Source organism: Petromyzon marinus (assembly GCF_048934315.1).
Source record: "Petromyzon marinus isolate PM22_M1 ecotype Great Lakes invasive population chromosome 75 unlocalized genomic scaffold, UKy_Petmar_22M1.pri1.0 chr75_unloc.5, whole genome shotgun sequence".
NCBI classification, from domain to species: Eukaryota; Metazoa; Chordata; class Hyperoartia; order Petromyzontiformes; family Petromyzontidae; genus Petromyzon; species Petromyzon marinus.
In genome coordinates, this window is record NW_027422617.1 from 249,733 (window position 1) to 265,000 (window position 15,268).

At 56.3% G+C, this 15,268-nt stretch overlaps 1 protein-coding gene across 1 annotated transcript in view; it reads left to right on the forward strand.

Moving 5' to 3' along the window:
- Nucleotides 1-15,268, forward strand: part of LOC142908179 (polyamine-transporting ATPase 13A2-like) — a 31,222-nt gene that overhangs the window by 344 nt on the left and 15,610 nt on the right. The window contains exons 2-6 of the mRNA XM_076058498.1: nucleotides 362-420; nucleotides 2,678-2,768; nucleotides 4,461-4,543; nucleotides 10,902-10,979; nucleotides 12,448-12,517. Coding sequence (XP_075914613.1) covers nucleotides 368-420; nucleotides 2,678-2,768; nucleotides 4,461-4,543; nucleotides 10,902-10,979; nucleotides 12,448-12,517 — 375 coding nt within the window. The 5' untranslated portion in view covers nucleotides 362-367. The remainder of the gene's footprint in view (nucleotides 1-361; nucleotides 421-2,677; nucleotides 2,769-4,460; nucleotides 4,544-10,901; nucleotides 10,980-12,447; nucleotides 12,518-15,268) is intronic.

The window sequence follows — 15,268 nt, forward strand, 5'->3', positions numbered from 1 at the left end:
GAGGTTACAGGGGGCGGGCGGGAGGTCACGGGTGGGAGGTCATGGGGGGGTCACGGGGGTCACGTGGGGGTCACCGGGGTGTGGGGGGTCACGGGGGGGGGGGGGCGGGAGGTCACGGGTGAGGGTTCACGGAGGGGTGGGAGTCACGGGGGGGGTGGGCGGTCACGAGGGGAGGTGGGGTCATGGGGGGGGGGGGTCACGGGTGGGGGGTCACGGGGGGTCACCGGGGGGGGGTCACCGGGGTGTGTGTGGGGGGGTCACCAGAGCCCAGCGCCGTGGGGAGACAAAGGTGGCAGCACTTGGCCCCGGCGCTCCGTCAGAGGCTACGCGGGGTCACGTGGCTCTCTCTCTCTCTTCCCAGGATGCAATGGGGCAGGAGTTTGTGGCGACGGTGGAGGGGGCAGCCGTGGCGGAGCTGAGGTCAGATACAGGCAAAGGTGGCCCGTGTAGCCTCCTGCAGGCTGCAGGGTCAAGTGCACACACACGGTGGGGGACAAAGATACAGGCAAAGGTGGCCCCGTGTAGCCTGCGGCAGGCTGCAGGGGCAAGTGCACACAGGAACAAAGATACAGGCAAAGGTGGCCCCGTGTAGCCTGCGGCAGGCTGCAGGGGCAAGTGCACACACGGTGGGGGACAAAGATACAGGCAAAGGTGGCCCGTGTAGCCTCTGGCAGGCTGCAGGGTCAAGTGCATGCAGGGGAACAAAGATACAGGGCAAAGGTGGCCCGTGTAGCCTGCGGCAGGCTGCAGGGTCAAGTGCACACACAGGGGAGGACAAAGATACAGGCAAAGGTGCCCCGTGTAGCCTGCGGCAGGCTGCAGGGTCAAGTGCATGCAGGGGAACAAAGATACAGGCAAAGGTGGCCCGTGTAGCCTGCGGCAGGCTGCAGGGTCAAGTGCACACACAGGGGAGGACAAAGATACAGGCAAAGGTGCCCCGTGTAGCCTGCGGCAGGCTGCAGGGGCAAGTGCACAGACAGGGGAGGACAAAGATACAGGCAAAGGTGCCCCGTGTAGCCTGCGGCAGGCTGCAGGGTCAAGTGCACACAGGAACAAAGATACAGGCAAAGGTGCCCCGTGTAGCCTGCGGCAGGCTGCAGGGTCAAGTGCACACACGGTGGGGGGACAAAGATACAGGCAAAGGTGCCCCGTGTAGCCTCCGGCAGGCTGCAGGGTCAAGTGCACATAGGAACAAAGATACAGGCAAAGGTGCCCCGTGTAGCCTCCGGCAGGCTGCAGGGTCAAGTGCACACACGGTGGAGAGCAAAGATACAGGCAAAGGTGCCCCGTGTAGCCTGCGGCAGGCTGCAGGGGCAAGTGCACACACGGTGGGGACAAAGATACAGGCAAAGGTGCCCCGTGTAGCCTGCGGCAGGCTGCAGGGTCAAGTGCACAGACAGGGGAACAAAGATACAGGCAAAGGTGGCCCCGTGTAGCCTCCGGCAGGCTGCAGGGTCAAGTGCACAGACAGGGGAACAAAGATACAGGCAAAGGTGGCCCCGTGTAGCCTCTGCCAGGCTGCAGGGTCAAGTGCACACACGGTGGGGGACAAAGATACAGGCAAAGGTGCCCCGTGTAGCCTGCGGCAGGCTGCAGGGTCAAGTGCACACAGGAACAAAGATACAGGCAAAGGTGCCCCGGTAGCCTGCGGCAGGCTGCAGGGTCAAGTGCACACAGGAACAAAGATACAGGCAAAGGTGGCCCCGTGTAGCCTCTGGCAGGCTGCAGGGTCAAGTGCACAGACAGGGGAACAAAGATACAGACAAAGGTGCCCCGTGTAGCCTGCGGCAGGCTGCAGGGTCAAGTGCACACATGGTGGGGGACAAAGATACAGGCAAAGGTGGCCCGTGTAGCCTCCGGCAGGCTGCAGGGTCAAGTGCACACACGGTGGGGGACAAAGATACAGGCAAAGGTGCCCCGTGTAGCCTGCGGCAGGCTGGAGGGGCAAGTGCACACACGGTGGGGGACAAAGATACAGGCAAAGGTGCCCCGTGTAGCCTCCGGCAGGCTGCAGGGTCAAGTGCACACACGCGGGGGGGACAAAGATACAGGCAAAGGTGCCCCGTGTAGCCTGCGGCAGGCTGCAGGGGCAAGTGCACACACGGTGGGGACAAAGATACAGGCAAAGGTGCCCCGTGTAGCCTCCGGCAGGCTGCAGGGTCAAGTGCACACACGGTGGGAAACAAAGATACAGGCAAAGGTGCCCCGTGTAGCCTCTGTTAGCGAGCACCTATGAGGCAAATGTTGATGATGCCGATGATGATGATGATGCTGATGATGGTGATGCTGATGATGCTGATGATGGTGGTGCTGATGGTGATGATGATGCTGATGATGGTGCTGATGATGATGGTGCTGCTGCTGATGATGATGGTGCTGATGATGCTGATGATGGTGCTGCTGATGATGGTGGTGCTGATGATGATGGTGCTGCTGCTGATGATGATGGTAGTGCTGATGATGATGCTTATGATGATAATGGTGCTGATGATGCTGATGAATATGAAGATGATGCTGGTGATGGTGATGCTGATGGTGCTGATGATGCTGATGATGCTGCTGATGATGCTGATGATGCTGATGATGGTGCTAATGATGCTGATGATGATGCTGATGATGATGGTGTTGGTGATGATGCTGATGATGATGCTGATGATGGTGGTGGTGGTGGTTGCAGCTTGAAGCAGCTGCACCTCCTGCAGCCTGATGCGGTGCAGAGAAGCGACGATGAGTGGGGGGACACCGTCCAGCTACACTCAGACGAAGAGGTGAGGTGGGGGGTGATGGTGGTGGTGATGGTGGTGGTGATGGTGGTGGTGGTGATGGTGGTGGTGGTGGTGGTGGTGTGGTGGTGGTGTGGTGGGGGTGGTGGTGGTGGTGATGGTGGTGGTGGTGGTGATGGTGGTGGTGATGGGTGGTGGGATGGTGGTGGTGGTGGTGTGGTGGTGATGGTGTGGTGATGGTGGTGGTGGTGGTGGTGGTGGTGTGGAGGTGGTGGATGGTGGTGTGGTGATGGTGGTGGTGGTGGTGGTGGTGGTGGTGGTGGTGTGGTGGTGGTGGTGATGGTGGTGGTGGTGATGGTGGTGGTGGTGGTGATGGTGGTGGGGTGGTGGTGATGGGTGGTGGTGGTGATGGTGGTGGTGGTGATGGTGGTGGTGGTGGTGATGGTGGTGGTGGTGATGGTGGTGGTGGTGGTGGTGGTGGTGGTGGTGGTGGTGGTGATGGTGTGGTGGTGATGGTGGTGATGGTGGTGGTGATGGTGGTGGTGATGGTGGTGATGGTGGTGGTGTGGTGGTGGTGGGTGGTGATGGTGGGTGGTGGTGATGGTGGTGGTGGTGGTGGTGATGGTGGTGGTGGGGTGGTGTGATGGTGGTGATGGTGGTGGTGGTGGTGATGGTGGTGGTTGTGGTGGTGGTGTGGTGTGGTGGTGATGGTGGTGGTGTGGTGGTGGTGGTGGTGGTGGTGGTGATGGTGGTGGTGATGGTGGTGGTTGTGGTGATGGTGGTGGTGATGGTGGTGGTGGTGGTGGTGAGTGGTGGTGGATGATGGTGGAGGTGGTGGTGATGGTGGTGGGTGGTGATGGGTGGTGATGTGGTGGTGGTGGTGGTGGTGATGGTGGTGATGGTGGTGGTGGTGGTGATGGTGGTGGTGGTGGGGGTGGTGATGGTGGTGATGGTGGTGATAATGATGATGGTGATGGTGGTGATGGTGATGGTGGTGGTGATGGTGGGGGTGGTGATGGTGGTGGTGGTGGTGATGGTGGTGGTGGTGATGGTGGTGGTGGTGGTGATGGTGGTGATGGTGGTGATAATGATGATGGTGATTACGTTGATGATGATGGTGATGATTATGGTGATGGTGGTGGTGATGATGGTGGTGATGGTGGTGGTGGTGATGATGGTGGTGATGGTGGTGATGGTGATTATGGTGATTGTGATGGTGGTGAAGATTATGGTGGTGATGATAGTGATAATGGTGATGGTAATGATGATGGAGACGATGATGATGGTGATTGTGATGGTGGTGATGATGGGGATGATGATGGTGATGATGATGGTGATTATGGTGATGGTGGTGATGATGGTGATGATGGTGGTGATGATGGTGATGATGGTGGTTGTGGTGATGGTGGTGATGATGATGATGATGGTGGTGGGGATGGTGGCGGTAGTGATAGTGGTGGTGAAGGTGGGGGTAGTGATGATGGTGGTTGTGATAATGGTGGTGATGATGATGATGGTGGGGATGGTGGCGGTAGTGATAGTGGTGGTGATGGTGGGGGTAGTGATGATGGTGATTATGGTGATGGTGATGATGGCGCTGATGGTGGTGATGGTGATGATGGTGATGATGGTGGTGATGGTGGTGATGATGATGGTGATGATGGTGGTGGTGTTGGTGATGTTAGTGATGTTTGTGATGCTGATAATGGTGGTGATGGTGATGTTTGTGTTGTGCAGGAGAAGCCAAACTTCAGGTTCTTTGTGTTCCAACATTCACGCTACGCCTGGAACCCCACAGCCAACACCTTCACCAGGCTGGGGTGAGTGGTGGTGGTGGTGGGGGTGGTGATGACGGTGGTGATGGTGGCGGTAGTGATAGTGGTGGTGATGGTGGGGGAGGTGATGATGGTGGTGGGGATGGTGGTGGTGATGGTGGCGGTAGTGATAGTGGTGGTGATGGTGGGGGTGGTGATGATGGTGGTGGGGATGATGGTGGTGGGGATGGTGGTGGTGATGATGGTGGTGGTGATGGTGGTGGGGATGGTGGTGGTGATGGTGGCGGTAGTGATAGTGGTGGTGATGGTGGGGGTGGTGATGATGGTGGTGGTGATGATGGTGGTGGGGATGGTGGTGGTGATGATGGTGGTGGTGATGGTGGCGGTAGTGATAGTGGTGGTGATGGTGGGGGAGGTGATGATGGTGGTGGTGATGATGGTGGTGGGGATGGTGGTGGGGATGGTGGTGGTGATGGTGGCGGTAGTGATAGTGGTGGTGATGGTGGGGGTGGTGATGATGGTGGTGATGATGGTGGTGGGGATGGTGGTGGTGATGGTGGCGGTAGTGATAGTGGTGGTGATGGTGGGGGAGGTGATGATGGTGGTGGTGATGATGGTGGTGGGGATGGTGGTGGGGATGATGGTGGTGGTGATGATGGTGGTGGTGATGATGGTGGTGGTGATGGTGGCGGTAGTGATAGTGGTGGTGATGGTGGGGGAGGTGATGATGGTGGTGATGATGGTGGTGGTGATGGTGGCGGTAGTGATAGTGGTGGTGATGGTGGGGGTGGTGATGATGGTGGTGGTGATGATGGTGGTGGGGATGGTGGTGGTGATGGTGGCGGTAGTAATGGTGGTGGGGGTGGTGGTGGTGGTGATGGCGGCGGTGATGATGGTGGTGGTGATGGTGGCGGTGATGATGATGGTGATGGTGATGATGGTGGCGGTGATGATGGTGGTGATGTTGGTGGTGGTGGTGATGGTGGTGGTGATGGCGGCGATGATGATGGTGATGGTGATGATGATGGTGGTGGTGATGGTGATGATGATGGTGGTGATGATGATGGTGGTGATGATGGTGGTAATGATGATGGTGATGTTGATGCTGATGGTGGTGGTGATGGTGATGATGATGGTGGTGATGATGATGGTGGTGATGATGGTGGTGATGATGATGGTGATGTTGATGCTGATGGTGATGATGATGGTGATGATGATGGTGGTGATGATGATGGTGGTGGTGATGATGATGGTGATGATGATGGTGGTGATGATGATGATGGTGGTGATGTTGGGAAGCGGTGGTGTAGCGTTCAGCTCTACGCTACCCGCTACGAACCCGGCGACCCGGGTTCGATTCCCGCTCACGGCCAACACCACCACGTGACGATGATCTGAAACCGGTCCCGGGCCTCCCCTAGGTCGACTCAGCCTCAAATGAGTACCACCTTTGAGCGGTGTGTAAACATCGCCGGGGGAGGTCCAGACCACCCACCCCCTCGTGTGCCGTGCCGGCCTTCACAGGTGCTTAGGGGTGACATTCAACAAATGTGAATTTCAAGAATGATCAAGAGGGTCAGTTAAAAGGGTAAAACCTCATTACTATATCTTGTTACTGGCAAAGGAGGTCTCATAATGTAAAGGCTCACCCCGAGCCCTCAATAACTCTGACAGTGCGCTGTTTTTGAGCTGTACGCCTTTTGGCGTCTTCTGATCCAACACCAGTGTGGAGAGACTAAAGGGGCTCTAAGAAAAGCCGTCTCGGGTGTGGACCAATCAAATTCAAGGACAGTGCCAATTATTATTATCAGAGTCGTCTTTTTGTTGTTGTTTGCATTTTGACTGCTTAGCGTTGTGGTTATTGCAAACACTGACGCCTTGAATAAAGGCGTCAGTGTTTGCTCCAGTTAAAAGGGTAAAAACCTCGTTACTATATATTGTGTTACTGGCAAAGGAGGTCTCATAATGTAAACGCTCACCCCGAGCCCTCAATAACTCTGACAGTGCGCTGTTTTTTGAGCTGTACGCCTTTTGGCGTCTTCTGGTCCAACACCAGTGTGGAGAGACTAAAGGGGCTCTAAGAAACGCCGTCTCGGGTGTGGACCAATCAAATTCAAGGACAGTGCCAATTATTATCATCATCAGAGTCGTCTTTTTGTTGTTGTTTGCATTTTGACTTGCTTGCGTTGCGGTTATTGCAAAACACGATGCCCTGAATAAGGGCGTCAGTTGTTGTGCCAGCTAAAAGGGTGAAAACCTATTGCTAGGGTCAGGCTGTTGAACCGGATGCCATCGGTTGGCGGACGGACACACGCTCGCTCTGACAGTGCAGTTGCTTGGAGTCGGCCTTACCGAGTGTCGTACAACTTACACGCAGGATGTCACCAGCACTTGCCCCCACAGCCTGTTACAGGCTACACACGGGGGATCTTTGTCCGTGTGTAGGTGCTGCTGTTACTCGCTGACAGCACTTGCCACCACAGCCTGTTACAGGCTACACACGGGGGATCTTTGTCTGTGTGTAGGTGCTGCTGTTTCTCGCTACTACTGACAGCACTTGCCCCTACAGCCTGTTACAGGCTACACACGGGGGATCTTTGTCCGTGTGTAGGTGCTGCTGTTACTCGCTACTACTGACAGCACTTGCCCCTACAGCCTGTTACAGGCTACACACGGGGGATCTTTGTCCGTGTGTAGGTGCTGCTGTTACTCGCTACTACTGACAGCACTTGCCCCTACAGCCTGTTACAGGCTACACGGGGGATCTTTGGCTGTGTGTAGGTGCTGTTACTCGCTGACAGCACTTGCCCCCACAGCCTGTTACAGGCTACACACGGGGGATCTTTGTCCGTGTGTAGGTGCTGCTGTTACTCGCTGACAGCACTTGCCCCTACAGCCTGTTACAGGCTACACACGGGGGATCTTTGTCTGTGTGTAGGTGCTGCTAACAGCACTTGCCCCTACAGCCTGTTACAGGCTACACACGGGGGATCTTTGTCCGTGTGTAGGTGCTGCTGTTACTCGCTGACAGCACTTGCCCCTACAGCCTGTTACAGGCTACACGGGGGATCTTTGTCCGTGTGTAGGTGCTGCTGTTACTCGCTACTACTGACAGCACTTGCCCCTACAGCCTGTTAGAGAATACACGGGGGATCTTTGTCTGTGTGTAGGTGCTGCTGTTACTCGCTACTACTGACAGCACTTGCCCCTACAGCCTGTTACAGGCTACACACGGGGGATCTTTGTCCATGTGTAGGTGCTGCTGTTACTCGCTACTACTGACAGCACTTGCCCCTACAGCCTGTTACAGGCTACACACGGGGGATCTTTGTCTGTGTGTAGGTGCTGCTGTTACTCGCTGACAGCACTTGCCCCCACAGCCTGTTACAGGCTACACACGGGGGATCTTTGTCCGTGTGTAGGTGCTGCTGTTACTCGCTGACAGCACTTGCCCCTACAGCCTGTTACAGGCTACACACGGGGGATCTTTGTCTGTGTGTAGGTGCTGCTGTTACTCGCTACTACTGACAGCACTTGCCCCTACAGCCTGTTAGAGGCTACACGGGGGATCTTTGTCCGTGTGTAGGTGCTGCTGTTACTCGCTACTACTGACAGCACTTGCCCCTACAGCCTATTACAGGCTACACGGGGGATCTTTGTCTGTGTGTAGGTGCTGCTGTTACTCGCTACTACTGACAGCACTTGCCCCTACAGCCTGTTACAGGCTACACACGGGGGATCTTTGTCTGTGTGTAGGTGCTGTTACTCGCTTACAGCACTTGCCCCTACAGCCTGTTACAGGCTACACGGGGGATCTTTGTCTGTGTGTAGGTGCTGTTACTCGCTGACAGCACTTGCCCCTACAGCCTGTTACAGGCTACACGGGGGATCTTTGTCTGTGTGTAGGTACTGCTGTTACTCGCTACTACTGACAGCACTTGCCCCTACAGCCTGTTACAGGCTACACACGGGGGATCTTTGGCTGTGTGTAGGTGCTGCTGTTACTTGCTACTACTGACAGCACTTGCCCCCACAGCCTGTTACAGGCTACACACGGGGGATCTTTGTCTGTGTGTAGGTACTGCTGTTACTCGCTACTACTGACAGCACTTGCCCCTACAGCCTGTTACAGGCTACACACGGGGGATCTTTGTCCGTGTGTAGGTGCTGCTGTTACTCGCTGACAGCACTTGCCCCCACAGCCTGTTACAGGCTACACACGGGGGATCTTTGGCTGTGTGTAGGTGCTGTTACTCGCTGACAGCACTTGCCCCTACAGCCTGTTACAGGCTACACGGGGGATCTTTGTCTGTGTGTAGGTGCTGTTACTCGCTGACAGCACTTGCCCCTACAGCCTGTTACAGGCTACACGGGGGATCTTTGTCCGTGTGTAGGTGCTGCTGTTACTCGCTACTACTGACAGCACTTGCCCCTACAGCCTGTTACAGGCTACACGGGGGATCTTTGTCTGTGTGTAGGTGCTGCTACTCGCTACTACTGACAGCACTTGCCCCTACAGCCTGTTACAGGCTACACACGGGGGATCTTTGGCTGTGTGTAGGTGCTGCTGTTACTCGCTACTACTGACAGCACTTGCCCCCACAGCCTGTTACAGGCTACACACGGGGGATCTTTGTCTGTGTGTAGGTACTGCTGTTACTCGCTACTACTGACAGCACTTGCCCCCACAGCCTGTTACAGGCTACACACGGGGGATATTTCTCCGTGTGTAGGTGCTGCTGTTACTCGCTACTACTGACAGCACTTGCCCCTACAGCCTGTTACAGGCTACACACGGGGGATCTTTGACCGTGTGTAGGTGCTGTTACTCGCTGACAGCACTTGCCCCCACAGCCTGTTACAGGCTACACACGGGGGATCTTTGTCCGCGTGTAGGTGCTGTTACTCGCTGACAGCACTTGCCCCCACAGCCTGTTACAGGCTACACACGGGGGATCTTTGTCCGTGTGTAGGTGCTGTTACTCGCTGACAGCACTTGCCCCCACAGCCTGTTACAGGCTACACACGGGGGATCTTTGTCCGTGTGTAGGTGCTGTTACTCGCTGACAGCACTTGCCCCCACAGCCTGTTACAGGCTACACACGGGGGATCTTTGTCCGTGTGTAGGTGCTGTTACTCGCTGACAGCACTTGCACCCACAGCCTGTTACAGGCTACACACAGGGGATCTTTGTCCGTGTGTAGGTGCTGCTGTTACTCGCTGACAGCACTTGCCCCTACAGCCTGTTACAGGCTACACACGGGGGATCTTTGTCCGTGTGTAGGTGCTGCTGTTACTCGCTACTACTGACAGCACTTGCCCCTACAGCCTGTTACAGGCTACACACGGGGGATCTTTGTCCGTGTGTAGGTGCTGCTGTTACTCGCTACTACTGACAGCACTTGCCCCTACAGCCTGTTACAGGCTACACGGGGGATCTTTGGCTGTGTGTAGGTGCTGTTACTCGCTGACAGCACTTGCCCCCACAGCCTGTTACAGGCTACACACGGGGGATCTTTGTCCGTGTGTAGGTGCTGCTGTTACTCGCTGACAGCACTTGCCCCTACAGCCTGTTACAGGCTACACACGGGGGATCTTTGTCTGTGTGTAGGTGCTGCTAACAGCACTTGCCCCTACAGCCTGTTACAGGCTACACACGGGGGATATTTCTCCGTGTGTAGGTGCTGCTGTTACTCGCTACTACTGACAGCACTTGCCCCTACAGCCTGTTACAGGCTACACGGGGGATCTTTGCCCATGTGTAGGTGCTGCTGTTACTCGCTACTATTGACAGCACTTGCCCCTACAGCCTGTTACAGGCTACACGGGGGATCTTTGGCTGTGTGTAGGTGCTGCTGTTACTCGCTACTACTGACAGCACTTGCCCCTACAGCCTGTTAGAGGCTGCACGGGGGATCTTTGGCTGTGTGTAGGTGCTGCTGTTACTCGCTACTACTGACAGCACTTGCCCCTACAGCCTATTACAGGCTACACGGGGGATCTTTGTGTGTAGGTGCTGTTACTCGCTACTACTGACAGCACTTGCCCCTACAGCCTGTTAGAGGCTACACGGGGGATCTTTGTCCGTGTGTAGGTGCTGCTGTTACTCGCCACTACTGACAGCACTTGCCCCTACAGCCTGTTACAGGCTACACGGGGGATCTTTGTCTTTGATGATTATTGTGGTGGTGGCAATGATGATGCTGATGATGCTGCTGATGATGATGATGATCCTGCTGCTGCTGCTGATGATGATGCTGCTGATGCTGCTGATGATGATGCTGCTCATGATGATTATCCTGTTGATGATGATGATGATGCTGCTGATTATGCTGATGCTGCTGATGATGCTGTTGCTGATGATGATGATGCTGCTTATGATGATGCTGCTGCCTGTCTGCAGGGGGCTGAGTGAGCGCACGCCGTGCAAAGAGCTGCACAGAATGTCCACCGGTCTCAGCAGAGAGGAGCAAATTGAGCGGTGAGTGGGTGGGTGTGTGATTGAGTGGGTGGGTGAGTGGGTGTGTGAGTGAGTGGGTGAGTGAGTGGGTGAGTGGGTGGGTGAGTGGGTGAGTGAGTGTGTGAGTGAGTGTGTGAGTGAGTGCGTGGGTGAGTGGGTGAGTGGGTGAGTGAGTGAGTGGGTGAGTAAGTGTATAGGTGAGTGAGTGAGTGGGTGGGTGGGTGAGTGGGTGAGTGAGTGGGTGAGTGGGTGAGTGAGTGAGTGAGTGGGTGAGTGGGTGAGTGAGTGGGTGGGTGAGTGAGTGGGTGGGTGGGTGGCTGGGTGAGTGAGTGGGTGAGTGGGTGAGTGAGTGGGTGAGTGAGTGGGTGGGTGAGTGGGTGACTGAGTGAGTGGGTGAGTGAGTGGGTGAGTGAGTGGGTGGGTGAGTGGGTGAGTGGGTGAATGAGTGTGTGAGTGAGTGAGTGGGTGGGTGAGTGGGTGACTGAGTGGGTGAGTGAGTGAGTGAGTGGGTGAGTGAGTGGGTGGGTGAGTGGGTGGGTGAGTGGGTGAGTGAGTGAGTGGGTGAGTGAGTGAGTGAATGAGTGAATGAGTGAGTGAATGATTGAGTAAATGAGGGAGTGAGTGAATGAATGAGTGGGTGAATGAGTAAGTCAGTGAGTGAGTGAATTAGTGAGTGAATGAGTGGTTGAATGAGTTAATGAGTGAGTGAATGTGTGAATGAGTGAGTGGATGAGTGAGTGAGTGAACGGGTGAGTGAATGAGTGAGTGAATGAGTGAGTGAATGAGTGAATGAATGAGTGAATGAATGAGTGAATGAGAGAGTGAATGAGTGAGTGTGTGAGTGAGTGAATGAGTGGGTGAGTGAGTGGGTGAGTGCGTGAATGAGTTAATGAGTGAGTGAATGAGTGAATGAGTGAGTGAATGGGTGAGTGGGTGAATGAGTGAATGAGTGTGTGAGTGAGTGAATGAGTGAGTAAATGGGTGAGTGGGTGAGTGAGTGAATGAGTGAGTGAGAGTGAGTGAATGAGTGAGTGAGTGAATGAGTGGGTGAGTGGGTGAATGAGTGAATGAGTGGGTAAGTGAATGAGTGAGTAAATGGGTGAGTGGGTGAGTGAGTGAATGAGTGAGTGAGTGAATGAATGAGTGAATGAGTGAATGAGTGAGTGAATGAGTGAGTGAATGAGTGAGTGAATGAGTGTGTGAGTGAGTGAATGAGTGGGTGAGTGAGTGGGTGAGTGAGTGAATGAGTGAGTGAATGAGTGAGTGAGTGAATGAGTGAGTGAGTGAATGAGTGGGTGAGTGGGTGAATGAGTGGGTGAGTAAGTGAATGAGTGAGTGAATGAATGAGTGAATGAGTGAGTGAATGGGTGAGTGGGTGAATGAGTGAATGAGTGAGTGTGTGAGTGAGTGAATGAGTGGGTGAGTAAGTGAATGAGTGAGTGAATGAGTGAGTGAATGAATGAGTGAATGAGTGTGTGTGACGTTGCAGGAGAAAGGTGTTTGGACCCAACATCATCGACGTTCCACTCAAGTCGTACCCTCGCCTCCTGGTGGAGGAGGTGAGTGGGTTGGTGGTTGGGGTGAGTGGGTGGGTGAGTGGGTGAGTGGGTCTCTGGGTGGGTGGTGAGTGGGTGAGTGGGTCTCTGGGTGGGTGAGTGGGTCTCTGGGTGAGTGAGTGGGTGAGTGGGTCTCTGGGTGAGTGGTGAGTGGGTCTCTGGGTGGGTGAGTGGGTCTCTGGGTGAGTGAGTGGGTGAGTGGGTCTCTGGGTGAGTGAGTGGGTGAGTGGGTCTCTGGGTGGGTGAGTGAGTCTCTGGGTGAGTGAGTGGGTGAGTGGGTCTCTGGGTGGGTGGGTGAGTGGGCTTAGTGGGTGAGTGGGTCTCTGGGTGGGTGAGTGGGTCTCTGGGTGGGTGAGTGAGTCTCTGGGTGAGTGAGTGGGTTGGTGGTTGGGGTGAGTGGGTCTCTGGGTGAGTGGTGAGTGGGTGAGTGGGTCTCTGGGTGGGTGTGTGAGTCTCTGGGTGAGTGAGTGGGTGAGTGAGTCTCTGGGTGAGTGAGTGGGTGAGTGGGTCTCTGGGTGGGTGAGTGAGTCTCTGGGTGAGTGAGTGGGTGAGTGGGTCTCTGGGTGGGTGGGTGAGTGGGCTTAGTGGGTGAGTGGGTCTCTGGGTGGGTGAGTGGGTCTCTGGGTGAGTGAGTGGGTGAGTGGGTCTCTGGGTGGGTGAGTGAGTCTCTGGGTGAGTGAGTGGGTTGGTGGTTGGGGTGAGTGGGTCTCTGGGTGAGTGGAGAGTGGGTGAGTGGGTCTCTGGGTGGGTGTGTGAGTCTCTGGGTGAGTGAGTGGGTGAGTGGGTCTCTGGGTGAGTGAGTGGGTGAGTGGGTCTCTGGGTGGGTGAGTAAGTCTCTGGGTGACGGAGTGGGTCTCTGGGTGGGTGAGTGGGTCTCTGGGTGAGTGAGTGGGTGAGTGGGTCTCTGGGTGGGTGAGTGAGTCTCTGGGTGAGTGAGTGGGTGAGTGGGTCTCTGGGTGGGTGGGTGAGTGGGTCTCTGGGTGGGTGAGTGGGTCTCTGGGTGAGTGAGTGGGTGAGTGGGTCTCTGGGTGGGTGAGTGAGTCTCTGGGTGAGTGAGTGGGTTGGTGGTTGGGGTGAGTGGGTCTCTGGGTGAGTGGAGAGTGGGTGAGTGGGTCTCTGGGTGGGTGTGTGAGTCTCTGGGTGAGTGAGTGGGTGAGTGGGTCTCTGGGTGAGTGAGTGGGTGAGTGGGTCTCTGGGTGGGTGAGTAAGTCTCTGGGTGACGGAGTGGGTCTCTGGGTGGGTGAGTGGGTCTCTGGGTGAGTGAGTGGGTGAGTGGGTCTCTGGGTGGGTGAGTGAGTCTCTGGGTGAGTGAGTGGGTGAGTGGGTCTCTGGGTGGGTGGGTGAGTGGGCTTAGTGGGTGAGTGGGTCTCTGGGTGGGTGAGTGGGTCTCTGGGTGAGTGAGTGGGTGAGTGGGTCTCTGGGTGGGTGAGTGGGTCTCTGGGTGAGTGAGTGGGTGAGTGGGTCTCTGGGTGAGTGAGTGGGTGAGTGGGTCTCTGGGTGGGTGAGTGAGTCTCTGGGTGACGGAGTGGGTCTCTGGGTGGGTGAGTGGGTCTCTGGGTGAGTGAGTGGGTGAGTGGGTCTCTGGGTGGGTGAGTGGGTCTCTGGGTGGGTGAGTGAGTGAGTGGGTGAGTGGGTTGGTGGTTAGGGTGAGTGGGTCTCTGGGTGAGTGAGTGGGTGAGTGGGTCTCTGGGTTGGTGGTTGGGGTGAGTGGGTGAGTGAGTGGGTGGGTTGGTGGTTGGGGTGAGTGGGTCTCTGGGTGAGTGACTGGGTGGGTGAGTGGGTGAGTGGGTCTCTGGGTGGGTGAGTGAGTGGGTCTCTGGGTGGGCGAGTGGGTGAGTGGGTGGGTGGGTTGGTGGTTGGGGTGAGTGGGTCTCTGGTTGAATGACTGGGTGGGTGAGTGGGTGAGTGGGTCTCTGAGTGGGTGAGTGGGTGAGTGGGTCTCTGGGTTGGTGGTTGGGGTGAGTGGGTGAGTGAGTGGGTGGGTTGGTGGTTGGGGTGAGTAGGTCTCTGGGTGAGTGACTGGGTGGGTGAGTGGGTGAGTGGGTCTCTGGGTGGGTGAGTGGGTGGGTGGGTTGGTGGTTGGGGTGAGTGGGTCTCTGGGTGAGTGAGTGGGTGAGTGGGTCTCTGGGTGGGTGGGTGGGTGAGTGGTGAGTGGGTCTCTGGGTGGGTGAGTGGGTCTCTGGGTGAGTGACTGGGTAGGTGAGTGGGTCTCTGGGTGGGTGAGTGAGTGGGTCTCTGGATGGGTGAGTGGGTGAGTGGGTGGGTGGGTTGGTGGTTGGGGTGAGTGGGTCTCTGGGTGAGTGAGTGGGTGAGTGGGTCTCTGGGTGGGTGGGTGAGTCTCTGGGTGACGGAGTGGGTCTCTGGGTGGGTGAGTGGGTCTCTGGGTGAGTGAGTGGGTGAGTGGGTCTCTGGGTGGGTGAGTGGTGAGTGGGTCTCTGGGTGGGTGAGTGAGTGAGTGGGTGAGTGGGTTGGTGGTTAGGGTGAGTGGGTCTCTGGGTGAGTGAGTGGGTGAGTGGGTCTCTGGGTTGGTGGTTGGGGTGAGTCGGTGAGTGAGTGGGTGGGTTGGTGGTTGGGGTGAGTGGGTCTCTGGGTGAGTGACTGGGTGGGTGAGTGGGTGAGTGGGTCTCTGGGTGGGTGAGTGGGTGAGTGGGTCTCTGGGTTGGTGGTTGGGGTGAGTGGGTGAGTGACTGGGTGGGTTGGTGGTTGGGGTGAGTGGGTATCTGGGTGAGTGACTGGGTGGGTGAGTGGGTCTCT